The 22735-nt window shown below is 36.9% G+C and overlaps 1 protein-coding gene across 1 annotated transcript in view; it reads left to right on the forward strand.

Annotated features, from left to right (window-relative positions):
* Positions 1 to 22735, forward strand: part of GNAQ (G protein subunit alpha q) — a 268792-nt gene that overhangs the window by 164601 nt on the left and 81456 nt on the right. The window contains exon 3 of the mRNA XM_016157640.2: positions 20594 to 20748. Within this exon, the coding sequence (XP_016013126.1) occupies positions 20594 to 20748 (155 nt within the window). The remainder of the gene's footprint in view (positions 1 to 20593; positions 20749 to 22735) is intronic.

Raw genomic sequence — 22735 nt, forward strand, 5'->3', positions numbered from 1 at the left:
TATTCCTATCTCCCTAGTCAGGTTTAAAAAAAAAACATTGGAGGTGGTATGTGGGATTTTTTCCCCATCCCAGAGACTGTTCTTTTTTTAAATTTCCAATTACCATTGACATACAATATTATATTAGTTTTAGGAATACAACATATTCATTAAATATGTAAATAACTTATGAAGTGATAACCTCAATAAGCCAGAAACTGTTCTTGCTTCCCAAGGTCACAAGTCACTACCTTTCCGATACCCATACCATCTCCTTGTCCTGCCAGCGTCTACACTAGGAATCAGAATGTCTCAGGACATTTTCAACGAATGTGGGTTAGACTTTGTTCTCAAGTAAGGTTTATAATTCTTTCTCAAACCAACCAGAGTTGCAAAATATGGTGCATTAAATTTGGCTAATGATGTCGATCTCCATGGTGTTCTGTTAAAAAAAAAAAAAAAAAAAAGTAGAGTCATTGTCTATTTAAAAAATTCTTTGGCCTACTGGTATAAAATCATACCTGGCTGAAATCACAAATCTTAAACAAATGAATCAAAAAGCATTATCCTACATTTACTTAACAGTTCATAATAGATGTCATAATTACTCTCTCAATAGCCAGTGTTTCCCGAAAATGGTTATAAATTACAGAGGAGCAAAATGAGGAATTGGAAAATATTATAACTGAGCTTCTTCCATCAGAACTCACCTGGTATGCATCAAAGGCCTAAAACAAAAATCTCAAACTGCTCTCACTGTTTCAGCAGGTACAAATGCATAGTTGAGGTGTGACACTATCATTATGTGCAACCGTTATTACTTATTTTCTCTTTCAACACTGAGAATTTCAACGTTCAATTTCAAAATGATAGTAATAATTGGTACCCAATACCTAATTCTAAATGTGTTATTACATATTTTAAAATGTTTTCTATGTAAAAAAAAAAATTCACCATTTTCCAAGTGGTTTTAATTTTATCATACTTTAGGAATTTTGGAAACTGTCTTTGCCTAGATGTTGAAAGAAAATGTTTTTTCTACAACAGCCAAGTCTTTCATACTTTAACTATTGGATCAGCTTCTCCTTATGTAGAGCCTATTTCTACAAAAGAAAAGAGTGGCAACTGCACAATTTACATAAAACATTTGCAACTTGCCTTATTGAGCAAATTGCCTGCTTAGCAATAGAACGCAGGGTTAAAAATAGGTGTATGTTTGACCAGACTCACTGCCTAAAGAGGAAATGGAGTTTGCTGGCTTCCTTGCTCTCCAGAGCCACTGTTGTATCATACGAGGGATATTCTCAGAAAAACTTCTCAATTCCCAAGTTTTCTTCAGCATGAGCATCTGAAGAATTGGAAACTAAACTTGACACCCAGGATATACGCTTATCTTTTCAAGAATGGTTTCATGTCTATACATGGCCAAGTGCAGCGTTACGAATCAGATAACCCTAGAAAGTGATGAGAAGTTTTTACCACACACCCTGGGGAATTGTCTGTCATTAATGGAAAATAGTTGGGTACCAACAACTAGTTGTTTACTTCTAGTCCTAATAGATACCTATAACACAGACATTCAGAACCTATTAGGGGAGCTTTGGGAGTTGAACTGGCCAAGGGAGAGATATACTACTCCTCAGGGAAAGTCTAGCTAGAGACTAGCAAGAACAGCACACAACAGTGTGCAATTTGCTGTTTAATTATGTAGCACATGCCATAAATGCTACTTGAAGTCAAAGAAGAGAAATAGCTATGGGCTGGTACAGTTGGCGCCTTTCCTACAGGCCTGCTCTTATCTGAGCAGTGCCTTTGTGTGACATAGAAAAGGCCTTTCAGCATGTGGACACTGTGCCTGGCCAGCAGCATGTGGCAGAGTTTCAGTTCCCACTGCCCCCTTGGCATAGGGCCTTGTGCAGTAAGTAACGTGACAACTGAACAAGGTGACTGTGCTTCCCTCTCGCAGATTTAAGTGTGGGATGGACATGTGAAGAGCTCCCAGAAGGAAATGCATACTTCCCCAGTAAGTTCATTTGGGGGCTCCCTCTTAATGGAACCCTGCTTTGTCTGCATTCTTCTCCAGGTTCCTTCTTTTTATTGTTTGTCTTCATGATTGTCTCTCTAACAGTTTGTATCATTGTGGTATTCTCAAGCACCTATCACAGTGCCGTGTACAAAGTAGGTACTCAGATAATAACTAGAATAAAATATTTCACACATCATCCCCAGTAAATGATGGGAGGAATACTGTCAAAAGAAAAATAGTCTGGAAGGCCTAGGAAATAATGTATTCTGTTAACCTTAACAAGGGGGTCAGGAAATACCTGTTGTCATAGACTTGGGAATTCTCAAGATCATGTTTTTGGAGATTTCCTAGGTGTTTTTCTAAAAATACATTTTAATATTAACTTTGTGCATGCTCTGGTTACTTACCTACCCAGGTAACATATTTTGTTACCATATACTTGGACCCCAGGCATATGTTCTTCCTGCTACACCGTATCCATTTCTTCTCACTCTCTATTGCTACACCGTGGTGTAATATATACATACAGCTCTGTAGAGCTGGACGTCTGTCAAACCGAATAATGTAAACAATTGAAGCAGGAGCTTTGTTACTGGACACCTAAGTTGAGGAGAAAGAAAATGTTGTGGTAGGTGAAACTTCACCTGGATTTAGTTTGTTCCTTTTCTAACTCTTGTCCATTATGAATCAGCAAGCAGGGAACAAAAGATACTTCCAGGAAAATGAGTAGAACAGTTGTGTATGATGGATGGAGAATATTAAGAAGCATGAGATTTTGTCTTAAAATTCAGATTTTTATGTCCCATATTGAAAAACAACAACAACAACAAACAGTGGAAGAGTAGGGGTGGGGGAGTGTGCTCTAAATGCTGCCTAGAGTGTGGGATGGGTTTAAATCTCTGGAAAGGATGTCTTTGACCTACATGTGCTATATCCTCAGTTACCCAGAGCAGAGGCACTTCAGGTGAGAGAAGCACATGATCCAGAGCCACTGGAGGATTCTCTGCTAGTTAATGCATTCTGAGAGGCAAGCTGGCGAGGGCTGTTGCATACAACTAGTTTAGGCCACATGAGACCCTGGCACTGTAAGGAAAATGAAGAGGAGTTATATGACTACGTAAGAATGTTCATAAATACTTACTGCCTGTAGTTAATCCATTTCCTTAAAGATTTGCTTTTCAGGATAATATTTCAAAAGCAGAAACGATGTTTCTGTGATCATCTTGAGATGTAATCTCTATATAACAGCATCCATTATATCACATGGGCATTTTTACAGCACAATAATATTAAGATCAAGATATTCAGTGATTCTAGCAACTAAACCAAATATTAATATATGTGGAGTGTGAAACAAGATAATTCTAACAGATTGAATGTGGGTGTTTTCTGGGGCTCAGAACACTGTTGCGTAGTTTTCCACTGTACTATATTTAACAGAGGCTTTTTATAATGCAACAATACTAATTAATAATTTTTCCACTTCAGAGTGGCTGACCATTGTAGATATGATATCAGCAGAACATATTATCAATTCTATGAATGACGATTTTATGTTGGATTAGTGGAAGTGGATCCTACTGCTACACTGCAGAGATGGTACAGTTTTTCCACCAAAAAATAATTGGTTTTTGTCAACAGTATCTAGAGCACCCACCATATAAACACATAGTATGAGAAACCAGGAGAATGAAAATACAGGGCACAATTTCTCCTCAGGTTCATGGAACTGGTGAAATGTATATTTGCCTGCTGACGTAATTATGCTTGATGTCTAAACCAATTTTTAGCAGAGTTCCAGAGGTTTCTTCATGGCTCACTCTGTAGGACATAATTCCTAATTTTTCCTCATTTCCCTCTTGCACACTACCATCCTCACAGATAATCAGTGTTTACAGTATCTGGCACAGACTTCCTGTCTCCTCACTGTAGATCTTTGATTTTGGAGTGGCTGACTAAATACACAAACAGAATATGGGCCAGCCATTTTTGATCATGCATCCCTTTGATACAAATTATTTTAGCTTTTGTTGAAATTACGCTTCATAAAACTTTGAGTCCTTTGTAATATAAAACATTTTAATGTTTTTTTAAAAAAAATGAGTAATTCTTTGTGACAGTAATTCAGTGATTTGGTTCTAAGTTCAGTTTAATTCAGTATTTATTTTTAATGTCTTAAAAGTAAAAGGATATCACACAAGATATGTCGCTATAAATGGAAAGAACTGTATCATTGGCTGTGCCTACTAAATCATTGTGCTTGTTTTCAATTCCATTCACCAATTCAAAGATTTTTAAAATTGAAATTTTGCTGGTAAATTTCCATCTTCACTGATGTCAGCTAGCTGCTCTTTCAAACTCCTCAAAAGGTGTTACATTATTCATCTTTAACAAATCGGGTAAAACCCCACTGAAACTCTTTAAAAGATTCCCCACCCCCCAGGTTTTTCAAGCACTTACATATGATAGTTTTTGTGTCCAGGGGCACACCTTACCTTGGTTTTGACAGCAAAATCACATCACAATGGAAACATTTCCAAATATCAATTTTCAAAACGCTCTTTTCACAACACACGTTTCCTAGCAATTTCTCTCACACTATTGTTAAAATGCTCTTTGACCTTGAAGAGATAGGTTGAATGTTTATTTTTATTAAAATATCAGCCAAATAGGCTGTTCCTTCATCCCATTATGACAAAAAATGAGAGAGAGAGAGAGAGAGAGAGAGAGAGAGAGAGAAAGAGAGAGAGAAGGTTAGCATATTTAAAATACTTCTCATTTTGTAAAAGAAAAAATGCGCAACTCATCTTTTTTAAGTTACCCAGTTCTTGAAAGTGGCTTGCCATCATATAATTAGAAAACCACTCATGGCTCAAAATATCTGATCATTCCCCTTCTCATTCTAAGCTGTTGTCAGGATTCTACTCTTTAAGATAATAAAATCTGTAAATTACTAACTGGGCACATATTAATGGAGATATACAGCAACACACTGAAAGTGCGAAGGAGCCAGGACTCCTCAGGAACCTTCTGCCTTGCTCTCAGGACTCCTGGACACCCCACACATATGTCAGATGAGCGAGGGGACCATTGTTTTTCTATACATTAAATATAGTTAAAACTTATCATCTTTCTCCTTTTCTGATTAAACACATAGATTTTGATAGTTCTTCCTACGCCCGTGGGTGATTATATACCCCTGCTCTGGAGACCAAAGTCTCCACTAGTGTTTCTCAACTGTGGCTGTACATTAGATCACCTCAGGTGCGGCAAACAAACCTAGGCCACTTCCTAGACCAAGTCAGTTGTAATCTCCAAGGGTGGGACCTAGACATGAGTGTTTTTAATGTTCTCTAGGTGATTCTTATGTTCATTCAAATACTAGTACCTAGTACAAGTAAGTAATACTTATTATCACTTAGTACAAGGGCTACATCAACCTTCCCACTGGTTTCTGTATCATCCTCCTGGGCTCTCCAGGCTGCTGGCGTGCCACAAACTGCAGCTGTGTCCAAAGCAGCCACAAGCTCCTAGACAGGACCATTATCGCTGTTGCATGGCACAGGGAATTTTATGGTGTGCAAACAACACTTTTCACATCTACAAAGCCAAGTTAGTAGTTAGGTCTTTTCTTGGCATTTATGCTTTATTTGTTGAGCAAATCAGGGAACATAGCATGGTGTGGGCTTCTCATTGCAAGATAAACTAATGCTGTTGTGGAGAAACTAGGAGCTATAGAATGACTACCTCAAGTATGGGGAGGAATGGAATAAAAAAGGAATGTTATCAATAAAGTTGGCAGGAAATTCAGTTTTCGTTTTATTGCCTGCTCTGTTAGCAGTCCTACACCATCAGATAAGAATAATAACTTTTGAATAAAATTAACACAGTTATGACTCAAAGATACTACTCATCTGCTGAGTTTGTATTTACCCTTTATCTAACATTGATAACACAGTACCAGGATTAAAATTTTTTATAATACAGCCACTGCCCTAAGTTTCCTAAGTGATCCCAGTAGCCCCAGTCCTACCCTGGGGTGCTCCTGGCCTCTTTGTAGTCCACCAGGTGGATGTGAGACATGCAAGAGAAGTCCAGAGCCTGCTCCTCTGTTTGATCAGTGCCCATGCCATACCACTGGTTAAATATTTTAATTTCACCCCAGCTTATATTTGAATGAGCATGTAATCATTAGGGCAAGGCATCTTAGCTATTCTGTAATCCAATCCCAGTTACAGAAGTCCACACTTAGCCTACAAAGGCTAAGAGACTAGTCAAAGGTCATACCATAGGCCCAGCCAGGCCTCCCAGCTTCCTGGACTGCTTCCACTATCCACTGCTGGTCATTATTCCTTCTTAGTCTTGTTAGATCGCATTTCTGGACAGATATATTGGAGAGGAAGACAATTCAGTTCCATTGTAGAAATATTTATTGAGTAGCCTTAGCATTGTGCTAGAGTATAAGAAATAGTAGATAGTCCCTGCCTTAAAGTAATTTATAGCATTGTTAGGAATTCTGTATCCACAAAGATGGAGCAGTTAAATAGCAATGCCAGGTAATTTATACCTGTGTCCAATGAATATTTTTAAAGAGTCTAAATGTCCCAAGAAGATAAGAATATTAGGACAGGCTTAAATGGGAGGATGGATAGGATTCCCGGAAGACTGAGGCCTCAGTATATACCCTTTCTTCACCAGACCTGTAGGTTAGCTTTCTAATTAGGGGAACAGCTCTTTGTGACTGATGATTTTCTTAATAAATATACAACTCCTGGGCTACATTTACTGGCTACCCACTCAGGTCGTTTCTGCTTGAAAATTTGAATATATTGTTTAAAGTTTTCCCTTCATACCAAAAAAAATGTTATTTCTGTTTATCCTTTTAATGTCTGATGTTAATGAGTAGAAAATAGAAGAGCATTTTCATAGAATGGTGTAATTAACCCAGATAAATGATTCAGGAATTTCTGTCTCCATGTGTGCCATTGTTTTTAACTTCATTTTAGTACACAAACTCCCTCTTTACCACTCCTTCTTTTTATTTTCTCGCAGTTCAATTTTCTGCTTTAGATGAACAGAGATGAATTTCTTTCTCTTGTATTCTTCTAGCAAGATATCTTTTTAATAAAATGTGTTAAAGATCTAGAAAGGTTGATATTTCCTACCACCAAGTAAAGAGAATTTTAAAATATATGTAGATGGTGCCCATAGAAACTGAGATGGGAAGAAAGGGTCATCTTGCACTATCTACAAGCACAGCAGAGGTTAGTGAAAGGTTATCTTCCTTCCAAGAGGCAGTTTCTATATATATGTTCCTTGGAGTAGAGATCAGAATATTATCTATCAGAGATGGACTGTAGCTCAGATGGCACAGTAAAAAGGAAGTAGCTAAATTTAGAACTTATATGAAAACTTTCAAAAATAGATATATAGCTAAGAACACATAAAAGAGGCAATATGCAATTTGCCTAGTCCTTTGAGTTATGCAGAGATGGATTTGGCTTTTATTTCATGACCCATACTATATCACCAATCACATTAGTTTTTCATGGAAGTATTACTGAACTCAAGGGGTTCGTTTGCCTGCACACATCAGTAGCCAAAAAAGACAGGGGCAGGAGTTTGCAGCCAAAAAAAAAGTAGGTTTATTTACAGAAATGGCACCAAGCTCGGAGACACAGGTGAGCTGGCGCTCAAAGACCTGGCTCTCGGATGGGTAGGTTATATAGAGGAAAACTCATTAGTTACGGTAGCTAAAGGAGTTGGAGTGGTGGGCTGTACTGATTGGTTGCAGCTAGAGTAGGAGATAGTCGATCACTGCATCACGCCCTGATGTCAGTCATGGCGTCATTCTGTCTGGTTTCAAAGGCGTGCTGGTAGGATTGTTCTGCCTTCAGGGGAATGGAGCTGCAAGATGTCTTTAGTTTGACCAAAACTCTTTTCTGGGTCAGTAGACCTGAGGCTTTGTTCCTCATACCATTTGATCCTGACCTAAGGGCTTAATGATTAAAGGAGTGGTGTTGCAGTATGCAGAAGGATAAGGGTAAGGAAAGACAAGAAGCAAGTGAGCTCAAAGCCAGTTTGAATCAAGGAGAAGAGGAGAAAAAGTCATTTTAAAGAAGTAAAGATTTTCACCATTACAGAAGCTCATCAAAGTTTAAAGGGAAGAGCATGTCTGGATATATACAATCCCAGTAAAACCTTCACGTGCATCTATTTGAGTGTCTTAGAAAAGGTTTTAGTCAGATCGCGGTCATTGCACCTTTTGAAACACAACATTGAGATGAATGCAGTAGAATGAGATTTGGTCTATCCTGTGGAGCAACAAAAAACTTATATGTTACTTAAAATCAACATGCTTCTAGTTGAAAAATCATTGTAACCGTAAAATAATCATGAGTGGTCGCTATAATTATTGTATGTAACCCATAATATAAGCGTTTAAAACAGTATTTCCTTAAGATAAAACTGATAGTACTATATTGTATGTGGGGAGGAATCATAGAAATTATTTTATATTTTTGGAATAGGTTTCCAAAAGTTGCAATGCAACCCCCAGGTAGTAGGTTCACTAAATATAAGAAAAGGGCTGGGTGAGGATATTTCACTGTCATTCCCCCAAGATCATACCTGAAGTACAGACTAAAAGTTGCTTCTGTTTACTGAATTACTAGTGTGTCCTTGTTACTCTGCTGTTTTATGTATAGTATTACATTTAAGCTTTAAGAACAATGCTGTGATCATTACCTCTATTTAGGGCTAAGGAAATTGAGACTGGAGAGGCCAAAAGCAAGTAGATAGGAGTATGGTTAAAACTTATTGTTTGCAGAGCCATAAGACCTTAGCCACTGTGTGTTATACCTTGAGATAGTCTTGAGCCCTAACAGCTCAGAACATGTAGAACCATTGGTGCTTAACGCATTCCCTGGTCCCCTTGGTTAGACTTCATTAGAACTCAAAACACAAGCATTCAAAGTCAATGCAACATTTCTAGGGAATAAATTAGGGTGCTGGAGAAGGGAAAACATTGGAAGATCCCAAGTACGCATTATTTTAATGGATCCTGACCAAGAAGCTGAGGGAATCAGATTCCATGCAATTCTCAGTTCCTCTTATGAAGAGTGCATAAACCTCGTTATCACACAAAGAACAGAAGTTGGGGATGGGAGGTGGGGTGCATAAATGAGATTACTTTAGGGCCAGGCAGGTATTTTGGAGCTAGCCAGGTTCTATTTTTTGATGTTAGCTAGTGAATGAGTGAGTGAGTAAGTGAGTTTTGGCACTACAGGACATAGAATCTTCACTTCCATGAAGAATTATGCTCTCTCCCATCATTATTGACAATAGCAAGAGACAGATGGTAGCCTACTTGGCTACAGCCTCTTATCCTTTTGAATTCCTCTTTAAAAAACTTGGCCCCTATATAAAACTTGTTTGTACTAGACCAACTAGGCCTGTAGACCATTAGTTCACTTCTAGGCTTCTCGAGTCCCCTCGTCTAACTCTGCCCCAGACATAGGTTGATCCTAAGTCCTGGTTTGCCCAAGACACCTGTAGTTTACACCTTCTGCCCCAGCATCCCACCAGTTCAGCATTTGCTCCAGTGTTTCATTTTTTAATGAAGCATTCTCATTAATAGCTGCACCAAAAAAAAAAAAAAAAAAAAAACTGGGATGGATTTGATAGACTTTCATTTTGTATTTCCAGATTTTGCCCATGCCGTTGAACAGATTTCTCACTTTAACACTTGGTTAAATCCGAAAGATGTTCCAACTCTTTTCCAAATCCTTCCCAGATGCAGTGCAACTGTATCTCCCTTTCAAGTCAGCATGTGGGAACTCATTGCTAATATGGAGTCAGTTCGGAAAAGAATGACGAGGGGCAGTCAACTCCTTTCAGCCTCTGAGGTAGTAGAGAGGATGTGGTGCTGCTGTCTTTATCATCTGTATGCAGTTATTACCCAGTCAGGCTGTGCTCTGGTCTGTCTGTAACTGTGAGGTCCACTAAAACACCAGACCATCACTGAGCAGGATCAGTGGGAGATTATGTTAGGTGTATGTGAAAAAGCAAAGCTGAGCAGTCTTGCCACGGTGGTCTGAAAGCTTTTGCTTCAGTGGCTTTATCATTTATTGTTTGGTGTACATCTTTTACGGTTTATTTTATTGTTTGATAATGCTTTAATTTTGCAATAAATCTTTTTGGGCCATAATAAGCTTTTTTAAAAAAAACCCTGAAAATGCATATATAACAAAAAATTAAATACAGAATTTTTGTATCTCAAAATAGTTAACGATAATGTGTAACTTATACAAAATGGTTTGTCAATATTTAGCATCCACCATTGTAGCCCTAGTGATATCATCAACCACACACAATTGAAAGGACACAGATCTGAAAAACTACCAGCATCTACATCAAAGGTTAGCCGTTATTTTCAGATTATGCCCAAAGATGATATTTTACCACTAAATGTATTTTTATACCACTTTGTGAAGCATAACTTTTCATTTAGATCAACTGACTTTCCTTTCCGAGTTAATTTAACTCATTTTTATCTCAACTTTTGTTATACATGTACAAAAAAATGAAGCAATAGGTATTAATCTCTTAAATACCTTAGCAGAAGAAAATCTTTATATATAATTCTTGTTTTAATTTCCCCCTGCTCCTTAATTCATGGGATCAAGGAGAATTTTGAAAGTTCATTCTGGAAAACTGAAATATCCATCATATTTTGAATACTGTGAGAAATGCTTTTGCTACTTTAAAAAATGTTTTAAATAAAAGTTTTGTGGTTATATAAATATAGTTCTTGATGGTGCATGGTGACATGATAGATAAAACACTTGTTGAATTAAGAAGCCTATGGAGCAGAAATGTACTTGAACTTAGTTATGACTCACATATAAGTCATAATTGTGTCTAAACAAGCTATGATAATCTACTAGTCATGAGTTTCATCTCCTAAAAGTATTTGTAAAAGAATAATAGTATCGACTGATACATAAAAATAGTTCCTATGAAAATATTCAAACTGAAGTATTTACATATTTGCATTTGAAAAAATGCAGAATTTGTTTTGGGCTTCACAAATATTTCAGTCCCTAAAAGAGGATATTTCTGAATTAAAAATATTAAGATCTACAGAGAAAGATCCAGTTGAAAATATTAACAGTTTCAAATTTATTAACCTAAAATGGTTAATGCAGTTTTGAAGAATATTGCAGGCATTTTTATGAAATACTTAAATATATAATATATCCATATTGAAAAAAATATAGTCTTCTGAAAACTGTCAGGGACACAATATTAGGAACAGATATGGCTAAGAATGTGACTAAATAAAATGAATGAACTAAGAAAAATTCTGCTCATTTTTTTTTACTTTAATCTACATATATATGTGTAAATTTTACTTTGAAGAATTTTATATTTGAGAATGTTTTAATGATATCAATTAATACAAATGATTTATTGGTCAATGAATAAGTATTTCAAACATATATAATATTAACTTTTTAGTAACCATGTTCATACTCAAAAGTGTCATGCGTAGACTATAAACTGTATCATATTCTCACTAGAAACTTACAAGTTTCTCAACCTTGATCCAAGGAATTTACAGTTGATTCTTTTTCACGATCTTCCTGAAATTTGGGTCCTTTGTCAAAGTGACAAATTATATAACGAATTGACCCCCCCCCAAAAAAAAATTTTTTTTAATTTAACAGAAGAAAACAATCCCTAGTGAGATGTAGGTTTTCTTATTTTTCTTCCATTCTTGCTACTCAGAGTCTAATTATTTCATTACTCTTCATCATAGGACAAGTCGGCACCATTTCTGTCCTTTCTTTTTACATTCTTTCTTTTGGAATCTTTTCTTGCTCTCTGAATTCAAGAGACATTTAAATAAGTATACTAAGAAGCTTCTTTTCTTCACAAGGTTCTGGCACCGTGAGTCTTTCACTTTCAGTTCTCCTGAACACAATGTTGTAAGCCGCAGTGGTCAGGTTTCACATCGCATGTCCCAGAAAGATTATTTCCTGTGCAGTACAGGACTCTCTAATTCCTGGGAACATCTGGGCCACTCTTCATTAAGAAGCTTATTATTTTTATTTTTTTCCAGCTTTGTTTGAAAGTCTATGAAGCTGAACAAGGGAATCATTTTTATATATTTTTCCTGTTATCAAACAAAATAAAATCCCAAACTAGCAACAGCATGCTCCACTGGTTAATAAGATTGTAGGAGCCCAGACATTGCAAAGGGATAAATGATTAGGTTTTTCTGAGACATAATACCAGGAAACGAACCACATGCAAAATGTAATCTCAAAAAGGAAGATGATATGATTCCATAAAGCTGAGATTTGCCTAGGATGCTAGAGTTGGGGGAGCATCAGTTAATTAATTGTTTTGTTTGTGTAAAATCAACCCCCAGTTAGTTCTTGAGAGCCTCGGTCTCTAGTCAGAATTTTTCAAAATGTGATCAATGAGAAGACCAGGTTCAATGACTGATCTGAGGAGGGAAAAGCTGCCATGGACAAACAAGTTTGAGAAATACAATAATATCTTCAACCCTACCCTGTGCTCATATGTTGCTAACACCATTACTTTGTTAAAGGTTCTGAGTTCCGCAGTAGAGACATCTATTTGACTTTTTATAACCATCATTCTACACATTTATCTGATTTTGACTTTAGAACCCATTTTTCAAATAAGCAGCCATTAAAATCCCAAGTAACTAATGTTCTTCAAATATTCTTTGATGGCAACTGTAAAAGTATACCTAATTTTTTTGAATATTAATGAATATGCATATTTTTAAAAGAGTCCCCTCTTCTAATTTCTTCTTTATCACTATGAGTTTGTATGAATTTTTTGAAAATAAACTTTGTAGTACTCATTATATGTGTGTGTGTGTGTGTGTGTGTGTACACACACACACTCATTATATCTACATTGATATGTAGATATATATTTCCATACTATGATATCGCCATCATCATCATAAAGGTAATAAGTAACATTTCAAATAGTGTAAAATTTTATATTGCATCCCAGGATTTTACGCATCTGAGGGCAAAATTCTTTGTAATGGAACCATGTAATTACATTAGTCAACAGAATTGCTTAGTTTATGTTATGCCATTCTGCATCAGGTATCTGAAATACATGTCATTGATACTGATCATTATGACATGGCAGACAAACATGAAGAAGGAAAAAGATAAGCAAAGAACAAAATAGAATATTTTACATGGAAAAAATTATAGTGGTATAACTAAAAAAGAGGTTGAGTTCTTTAAAAGAAAAATACTATATTAAACAAAAAAATAAAAGGAAATATTTTCTTCACCCAAGAAGGAATCCATTGGATGTCAAAATAAACAAATATAGCCCACAGTGAAGCAAAGCCAAAGGAAGAAAAATACTTTTGGCAAATTTTGGGGGAAAACAGTATACCTTATAGTCATTTATTATATGGCAGATACTATAACAGAGATTAAAAATAAAACCTAATGATGGAAGAACTCATTTAATAATAGGATACTAAATCTGTAAAATCTTAATGAGTGTAGAATAATATGTGACAGTTTAGTAAACTTTCTTACCTAATATTTTGTTATCTGGAACATTTTATTTAACATAAATTCTCTGCTTTATCAATGTCTAGTGCATTGCCTGACACATGGTAGATAAAAGTTATTGACATATTTATTAATGGTAATTTTGAGATACCACAAGAATTCAGGTAATTATACTTGTTTTAGGCATTTTACTATTAACTCTTTTAATTTTCTAATATCCCTACAATATATTGCTTGCCCCATGTTATAGATGAGGAAGCTGAGGTTCAGGAAGCTTGAATGATGTGCATAAAGACACAGGGCTGGAATGTGACAGTTATGATTGAAGCCTGGTTTGATCTCAAGCTGTTGTTCAGTCTTCCCCTTCTCTCCTGGCTCTCCGAATCTCTCAGTAAGAGATTCAGTGGTCTCCTCATATACCAGGATGTAGAAGGACATGGGTGCTTAGCAAAGGAAAATCAGTAAATCCCTAGCTCTGAAAGAGTCTACACGAATGATTTATAAGCGTCACCAGAGACTCCAAAAGGCTGCGTCACATAGTAATTTGTAATTTTGCTGAGCCACGAGTTAAATCATAAACACGGAGAGACTGTACTGTGGGAATGAATCACTTGCCGCCTGAACCCAGCTAGCAGCAGCTCAGTGTGACTTTGCTGTTCTGTGTCATTTATGCAGTCATGCTCATAAAAAGATGTATCAACAACTGTCCCTCTGTTTATAATGTACCTTAATGAAGGTCAGCTGTTCAAATTGTGATGCAGGCAGAGACGGTGAAGTGGTCTAAGAAAGGACAGTTCTTATCCAAGTTTTCTGTAGGAAATTTTATACTAAAGGGTGCTCGCAAATTTGAGGACCCAGAGATCCAGTACCCAGTATGATCTCCAGAATGTTATTTCACATATGAGCCAATTAAGGTTTGGGTGACTTGCCCAAGGCCACAGAAGCTAGTAGATGTGTACACTGCAGTTTGTTTTCTCTGCTATTTTTCCTTGTCTTTTGCTTTTTAAATAACTAGTAGCGTTAGGTGTTTAGGCTTTCCTGTACATGCATTCTGTCCTTTAACCCTCTAAAATAGGTGCTGTTATTACCCCATTTCACAGATGTTAAATAGCTCGCCCAAGGTCAAGCTCAGCTTGTACAGTGTGGAGGTAGGATTACAATATAGCAATCTGATCTCAGAGTTCATTCTTTTCCCTTGTACTTCCTTTGAACAGAGAACAAAACAAAAAGCCTAGGATTCTTTTTTCACAGTTTATTTAGGAGTCTGCAGTTTGTTTGATTTTTTTTTTCTCTAGCGTCAAATGCCAAAATGGAAATAAGCACCAAGGGAAAAAAGAGATGACATGAGTCTCAGTTCAGAATTAAAACGGACTCCGACAGTGTTTCGGGGACTTTTTCTAACTTAGAGGTTTTCCGTGTGTGTTGGGCATCTCTCTGAACAGAACAGATTTAACGGGTTGAATATTTGTGTCTAAGAGCTTCCACAAATGTGGGAATTACTATTTGGTTTTCAACTTCTGGAGTACAGGAGCTGGAATAGGTGTAACATTCCAGCCTAAAACCACCCCAAGGTGTTAATGAGTTTTTGAAAATCCTTCCAAAGTGACTATAAGATCCTTTTTGTTTCATCTGAAGGCTTGGCCTTCTGTGGACAGAGTAAGACCGAGTTTGGTGGGAACTCAGTTCTTCCTTCCCTTTGCTGAAGTAACCATGAAAATTTCAACATATCTTAGGATTTACCTGAATTTTATGACCACTGAATCACGAAAACAAGCTATTACCACATTGGCATATCTTGTGGTTTCCATGTGGTCTTTCCCTAGAATTCTGCCAGAGTTCCTGAGTAGCTACTTATTTCTCACAATGTTTCCTCTGAGACTTGCCACCAGCTTGCTAAGAATTCTGAAAGCTAGCATTCAGCATTAAATATTTCTATCCAGTGTGCTCAGTTGTAACTTAAAAAGAAATAGAATTATATTTTACATTTTGTTTTTATGATTAACTCATATCTGTTTAGATTTTCTATGTACAGTGTTCATAATAAAAAGGATAGTCAGTTGTAATTGACTTGTTATTTATAGTATTAGAAATGACTTCTTTCCATCAGTCTTTTTCATTAGTATTGTTTATTTTCACATACTTATAATTTTTACTACTATTCATGAAGAGGATCTCATTCATCTTCTTACTCTAGCATATTAGGAAACATCCTTTCTATATACATAATATTATTTACAAAAAAAAAGGTGAGCAGATTAAACTTCCATTGGAGGCATTTATATAGGCAGTTTTAAAATTCTATGTGTATGTTGTAAACTGCCGTCATACTTTTAAATAACTTAGAGAACTTCGGTTGAAAACTCTTACATAAATGCAAATTATATAGCTGATTATATTTGAATGTCATTTTCCAAAAGAGCAAGGATGGAATTAAACAACAAAGCTTAGGAGGCAGTAAAAGTGACTTAGAAATTCTGACCTGGGTAAAGACAAAGTGGTGATCTGCGTGTTTTTTGAGGGCTCTATACTTTTATGGATGCTGGAGGTTGACTTCTGAGTTATAGTTGATAGCTGGTATGTTTTATACTATAGCTTTCACTCTGGAGGTTAACTTGAATTAATAGTGTGAAACTTCCTCACTAGACTGTCTCCCTCCACTCCCCCTCCCTCCCATCTAAAAGAAAGTGCCATGTTTATTTTGTCCAGCAAACCTTTGTTCATCTATTCTTTCTCTTTGGTTGGAAGCATCACACATTTTCATCTCTACCTGCTAGATAAACCACATCTTCTTTGTGACACCTTGTTTGACCTCCTTTGTCTGTACTAAGTTCTACTTGCTCAATCCACATGTAGCATTACTCATGTATAGACTTAACTGTGATCTGCTCTGTATTCTCAGGCACTGTTGGGAATAGTGAAGTCTTGTTTCAATAAATGATATTATGTGCTCCTAGAGAGACCATGTCTTAACTGTATCCATTGTAGATGTGTTTATTATATATTTACATTCATAGTTTATGGCTAGATGAAACCTTAGACAAATAATTTGGTCCAATTGCTTCTAAGGGTTAATGGCTAGTGTTAGGGTTAAAGCTGAGACTAAAAGTTAGATGTCCTGATTTTCAGTATAATATAATTTCCACTCTTTCTTGCGTTCGTCACTCAACAAATATTTATTTAACATCTACCAGGTGGCAGGCACTCTGCTCGGCCATGATACTGCAATGTTGAGCTTGTCTTTGAACTTAATCTATTATTGGGGAGGAAGATATTAACAAATACCACAAATACATGTAAACCAGCTGCTGGGTTAAGTGCTATTAAGGATTATGTAGCGCAGTGAGAATTGGTAATGGATGGAAGATTTCTTCAAGAAACTATCACTTGTAGAACTTGGCATTATATTTATATGATTTATTAAATGCCTTTAAATTAGACAGACATTTGTTGTACATTCACTCCGGTTGGATCCCAAAAGATAATAAGAGTCAATTAAGCTACAGCCTCCGCATTCAATGTATAGTCTATAAGAGGGATAAGTCGAGATGTAACAATTAACATGATGCAAAATGTAGAAGTTCCATGGTTCAAAAGGAACAGAAGGTCACCTTTTTGAGGAGAGGAGGAAAATCAGGAATAACTTCCTGTAAGAGATGGCATATGATAGAGTCCCAGAACAAAAGCTAAAGAAGGTACAGAAAGGAAGAGGGAAGACATTCCAGACATAGGAAGAAGCAAGCAGAGATAGACCCAATTAGGAAATTACAATTTTCTGAATAAAAATCATTTCATTTTTACAGGAGCAAGCTCTCAGTGGAAAGTTACAATAATACACTATTGAGAATATTGTCTTTATTTAAATACCCTTACAGTTAACTGAAATTAAGGATGGAAAGGGTGCAAAGTCCCTCTCATTCCTACTACTGGAGCATATTATCCTGTGCTTTGGTTGACTGCCATTTGTATGGACCGGTCCTCCCATCCCCACCCCCCACGGGAACTATGTCTAATGCCCTAATCGCTATATTACTTAGCATCTCAATGGGGTCCAATAAACATTTAACCATAATAGAGAAAAGTATGTGGTATGTTGAAACTGTTTTCTCTGGCAGAAGCTAACTTCTCTAGAAACAGAAACAGAAACAGAACTTCCTCTAAATGACATGACTGGCTTAGTGTAGTGAGTATGAAATTTGTTTTTTAAATACTGTCTACGTTAACCTTGTCACTACATAGCTGTTGCCCAATTCAGAGAAGGGTTCAATCATTTATGCCTGTAGATAGTTTAATAGTTTGTCAAAACAGTGTAGAAAAGTGCTGATAACTACTTATTTATTATCATATATTAACCAGTGTCCAGCACCATGTTCTAGGTCCTGAGCAGGACATAGTGTTACTGGTCAAGCTTATTAGGGAAGCAAATGGAAAAGACTCTTTAAGAATAAATGCTACAAATGAATGGCCCCCCAATCAAACTCAGGTACAGATACACTTTATCTTTTATAGGGTTGCCAAGGTTTAAAATTAGAGATATTTTACAGAAAAATCTGTATTTTTGGCTTCCATTGAAAAATTGGAAGACCTGGCAACAGTGGGCCTGCATTCTCAATGGCAGCAATTGGTTGGAGCTCAGTAGCAGCTGCCCTCTTTGTTTAGTGAGCGTGTTTCTCGGTGTGCCACACAGTTCCCATCACTCGCTTTTGCCTGTATCCAACCTGTTTTACTCTTTTTTTATGGTTTTCTAGCCCTTATGAACATCTGTTAATGACTTGTGCTTTGGAGTGACCCTTGCTTCAGTGGGACTCTTATCTTTAGTTTCCCATAGCAATTCTGTAGACAGCCAGGCAATTAATTATGATCACAATGCATCTGTGTGGTGCTTTATAATGTGCAATGGTTCTGAAACTTTTGCATACATCAGAATCATCTCAAGGGCCTCTTAAAATAGAGATTGCTGAGCCTCGTTCATTTGCATTTCTGTCCAATTCCCAGGTGATGCTGCTGGTGAGTGGACCACCTTTTGAGAAATACTGATTCTACAGCATTATAACACAATACAGAGTCACGTGAGGCTGGTGGGGCAGTGTATTCCCCACCAGGAATAACCTTTGGAAGGTTTAAGCAGTTTACCCAGGTCATAAGAAGAACCAGACTCTGATTCAAAACCCTATCTTTAAGAGTATATCCCCACTACTTCCCTCAGGTGCCCTCCAAGATCCACAGAATCCTCCAGAGAACCTTTTAATACAGATGTGCCCATGGGTACTCTAGTTTAGGATTATACTGAAGGTCATCATTGTCACATCTCTGGACACAAAGAGTTAGAAACATGATCGTGTTTAGTGATCAAGAGCAGAAAGGCAGTGGTTGAATCTTGATGGCTGACATACCTGCTGGACAAGGTGGAGGAGACCCAGACATCCAGTGTTTTGTGTTTGGGGGAGGTCCAGTTCAACAGGTCAAAGGCAGAGCAGATGAGTCTAGTGCAGTTTTTGGTATCAACACAGAACAACAGGTGCTATGGAACCAAGTGGAACACACCACTGGGGATTCACTGGGGAGCCAGTGATATTTTCAAAGGGTGAATCTCACGAAAAACTATGATTGAGGTAGGCCTACCTGGAGTGAGACTAGGGAACAGGACTCCAGGTTAGCAAGATCGTTGGTGGAATTACAAAGCAGGTTGTCTGGATAGGGACTTAGGTATAGAAAGCAACTACAGGGATCTGTTTTCCAAGATTGGGGTCCAGGGTGAAGCTGGGGCTTCTCAGTTCCTAGACGAGATTTTTAAGATCAGAACAGAACTAGCAAGGAAGGTGGTTTCTTCAATCTTAGTGTGTTGGGCTTCTTAGAATTTTATTAATGGCAAGATTAGTCTAATGACATAAAGCCCTGCCACTTATGAGAAGAGAAGGAAGGTAAAGGTTGGGAACCAGACAGGGCCTAACATGGATGAAATTTACTAAAATTCAGTCTGCTTAAAACTTATGAAATGAATAATTAGGTCATCATGTGATCATGATAGTCATTCAGTAACCTAGTTCAAAAGTTTGTGTTTCGATGTAAAATCAAGACTATTTGAACAAATTATTAGCCATCTGCCTCTACTTTCCAAGGTGGTTAGTTATTATATTTGTTTATTTGCATATTTATGTGCATATACAATTTGTATATATATTACATTCATGAAACCTATTTTAATGGGAGATATTAAGCAGTGGTATATATTATGGTTGATTTGGGGGAGCGGGGAGGATGACCATACAACATTTTTATATCTTATTGAAAAAATTTTTAATCTCTTTACCTCTTTCCTGCTTAATGTTATATAATGAAATAATGAAGTCCTTTTTCCTTGTTAAAAAATTGAATAAGGCCCTCAATCTAATAATGTTGATAAGGCAGTTGTAAAATACAGATTTTAGAAGTCGAGGTCTGTGGAATGGAGTGAGAATGGTTTCTGTTGTTCAAATTAAATCATTATTACTATTAACTGTTTTTCTAGTGGTTTTATGCCTTATCTTAAAAACAGACTATAGAAACTAGTCCTGAGTAGTTGAGGAGTCTGATTGAGTTCCTGCTAAGAAATAACACCCATGGGCTATGTATATTATGCATCTGATTATAATAAAGTATAAACAGAGGTGATAATTATTCTTGTCTTTTTTCATTTAATAATATTAATTTCATTAGGAGTATGATAATCCCTAAAAAAAAGTCACATTCCTTGTTCCCAAAAAAGCTGAACAGTCGGATTTCCTCTAGTCATCTTTAAGTAGCCTCAAGATTTACTCTACCGGGAAAGATATGAGACTGCATTTCCTCAAAAAAAAAAAAAAAAAAAAAATGAGGCATTACTTTATTATAAACCAGTTTGGAAGCCAGCCTATGAAGGAAGACGTCAATTGCGTACTATGTAACATGCAAACCAAAGGCACATTTCAAAGTGATGGAAAGGAGATTAAAACTGTTATTGTTTTTTTTGTTGTTTTTTTAATAGGCTCATGCACAATTAGTTCGAGAAGTCGATGTGGAGAAGGTGTCTGCTTTTGAGAATCCATACGTAGATGCAATAAAGAGTTTATGGAATGATCCTGGAATCCAGGAATGCTATGATAGACGACGAGAATATCAGCTATCTGACTCTACCAAATAGTAAGTATTCACCCAGGAGGTCCTTTGGATCTTTCTCTACTTTCATGTGCAGGTGCTCTGCAGAGGTAACTCTGTGTTCCGTGCTTTTTATGTAGTATCTGATTCAAACTTGAAAGTTAGGAAGTATCAATATTAAACTTATTCCAACCTCATAGGGTACTGGCATCAAGAGTTAGGGAGTATTTTTTTTTTTCTCACTAATCCATCTCTTTCCCCAAATTGTAAACCAGCAATTCTCAAACACATACTCCATTGTGATATGAAATCTCGTAATCATAATTTTTAATACAAATTTCTAATCTTATTCATGTGCTAGGAAACACCTACACACAGTAAGAACTGCAAACAAATATGTTTGATTATTGCTTCTAAAACATCAGACTTCCTAGTTTCCAGCTTCCAGTTTCTTGACTGCTTTCTGGGAGCCACTATTATGTTGATGGATAGGTTTGCCTTTGCATGAAAATTGCATATGAGTCTAATTTTGTATGCATGCCAAAATTATTTTGCGAGCTGTCAATCATGTGTCCTCAGAGAGATTTGCATCCTAGAGAGATCTTTGAGTTCTCTAGATTAAATCCCACCTAACAAAAAGAAAGTAGAGATTTGGCAATCACTGGATTAATGTAATCAATGTAGTCAGCAATCTAGATAATCAGGCGCCTGAAAAAGAGATTTTTTTGTGGTATTTAGCCAGATTTCTGTCTACATTAATTATGTTAACCAGCATTCATCTCTTATGTTGGTTCTGGGCAAAGAGAAGAATGGGTAAAAAATATGTAGCTGCCTCAGGCCATTTCATATTATGAAATGTCCCTCTGGATGAGAGCAGGATTGTGGGGAAAATAAGGATCCCAGTAGGGTGATTGGCATCACTCAGTAATGCATAGAAGATCCAAGAGCTATTCAGCTTTGTTTGTTTGTTTGTTTTTCTATAAAGCTAATCAAGCTTTTACCCGAGTTCCAGGCATTTGTATAAGATAAGTTATGATTCTGGTCAGACACAGAAATGTTGCCTGGTCAAAACAGTTCTTGTATTTTCAAAATAAATTTGAATTACATAATTCTGGATTGTGACATAGAGTGTTCATGAGCACTGTGTCAATCACACTTTATCTAACGTAACCCCCTCATGTGCCTCTGAAATGTGTGCTCTCTTCATTCCTTATTTTCTTTTTCCTTCTTCCACACCTTCACATCATTCTTTCTGTTCCTAGTCTTTCTCATCTGCCATCTAACTGCCTGCCTGCCTTCACCCCTCTTCCTCCCTCTTTCCTTCCCTCCCTCTTTTCCTTGCTCCTGACCTCCTACTATATGTTTCTGTGAGCACAAAGATGAAAAAGATGCATTCAGCTCTTGTCTGTTCCAAATTCTGCCCCCTCAACCTTTGACCAGCTGTCTTTCTCTTACTTCCTGCGCCCTCCGTCCTTCTGTTTCCTTTGCCATTTCCAATTTCATCTATCTCCCCATGTTGTTGTTGTGCTTTATTCCTCGTTCCCTGTTCCTGCTCATTATGTCCTCTCCTCTCACCTTGTTTACCCCTCTGCCCTCATCACCGATTCTCCTTTAACACCTCTTTACTTCTCACTTTGCCATTGTGATGCCACTCCTGGCCCTTACTAATGAAAAAATCTTCCATTATGAAGGTATATTTATTAATTAATTCCCTGTCTCTCATCATTTCTAACCCCTGTCTTTTTACTTTTATCATAAATCATGTCTCTTCCTCCTCTTCACCTGTTTCATTCTTTACCTGTCACTTGTATCTGTTCTCGCTACAGAGAAGTCTTGCTATTTAGGGCATCAGGGCACCAATGTGTAATAATTATGTGCTTACCAGGGTTAGGTCTCCCCCTTAGTCAACTGTTTTGCCTTCTACTCCCGGTATAGACCCTCTGAGAGATTTCACTTTGCACCGTAGACACCTTTATTAGCTACCGTGGTTGTGTTCCTGATACAAGGCTCTACCACATGTCTGCTGACATTA

The sequence above is a fragment of the Rousettus aegyptiacus genome, unplaced genomic scaffold (assembly GCF_014176215.1).
Source record: "Rousettus aegyptiacus isolate mRouAeg1 unplaced genomic scaffold, mRouAeg1.p scaffold_m13_p_3, whole genome shotgun sequence".
NCBI lineage: Eukaryota > Metazoa > Chordata > Mammalia > Chiroptera > Pteropodidae > Rousettus > Rousettus aegyptiacus.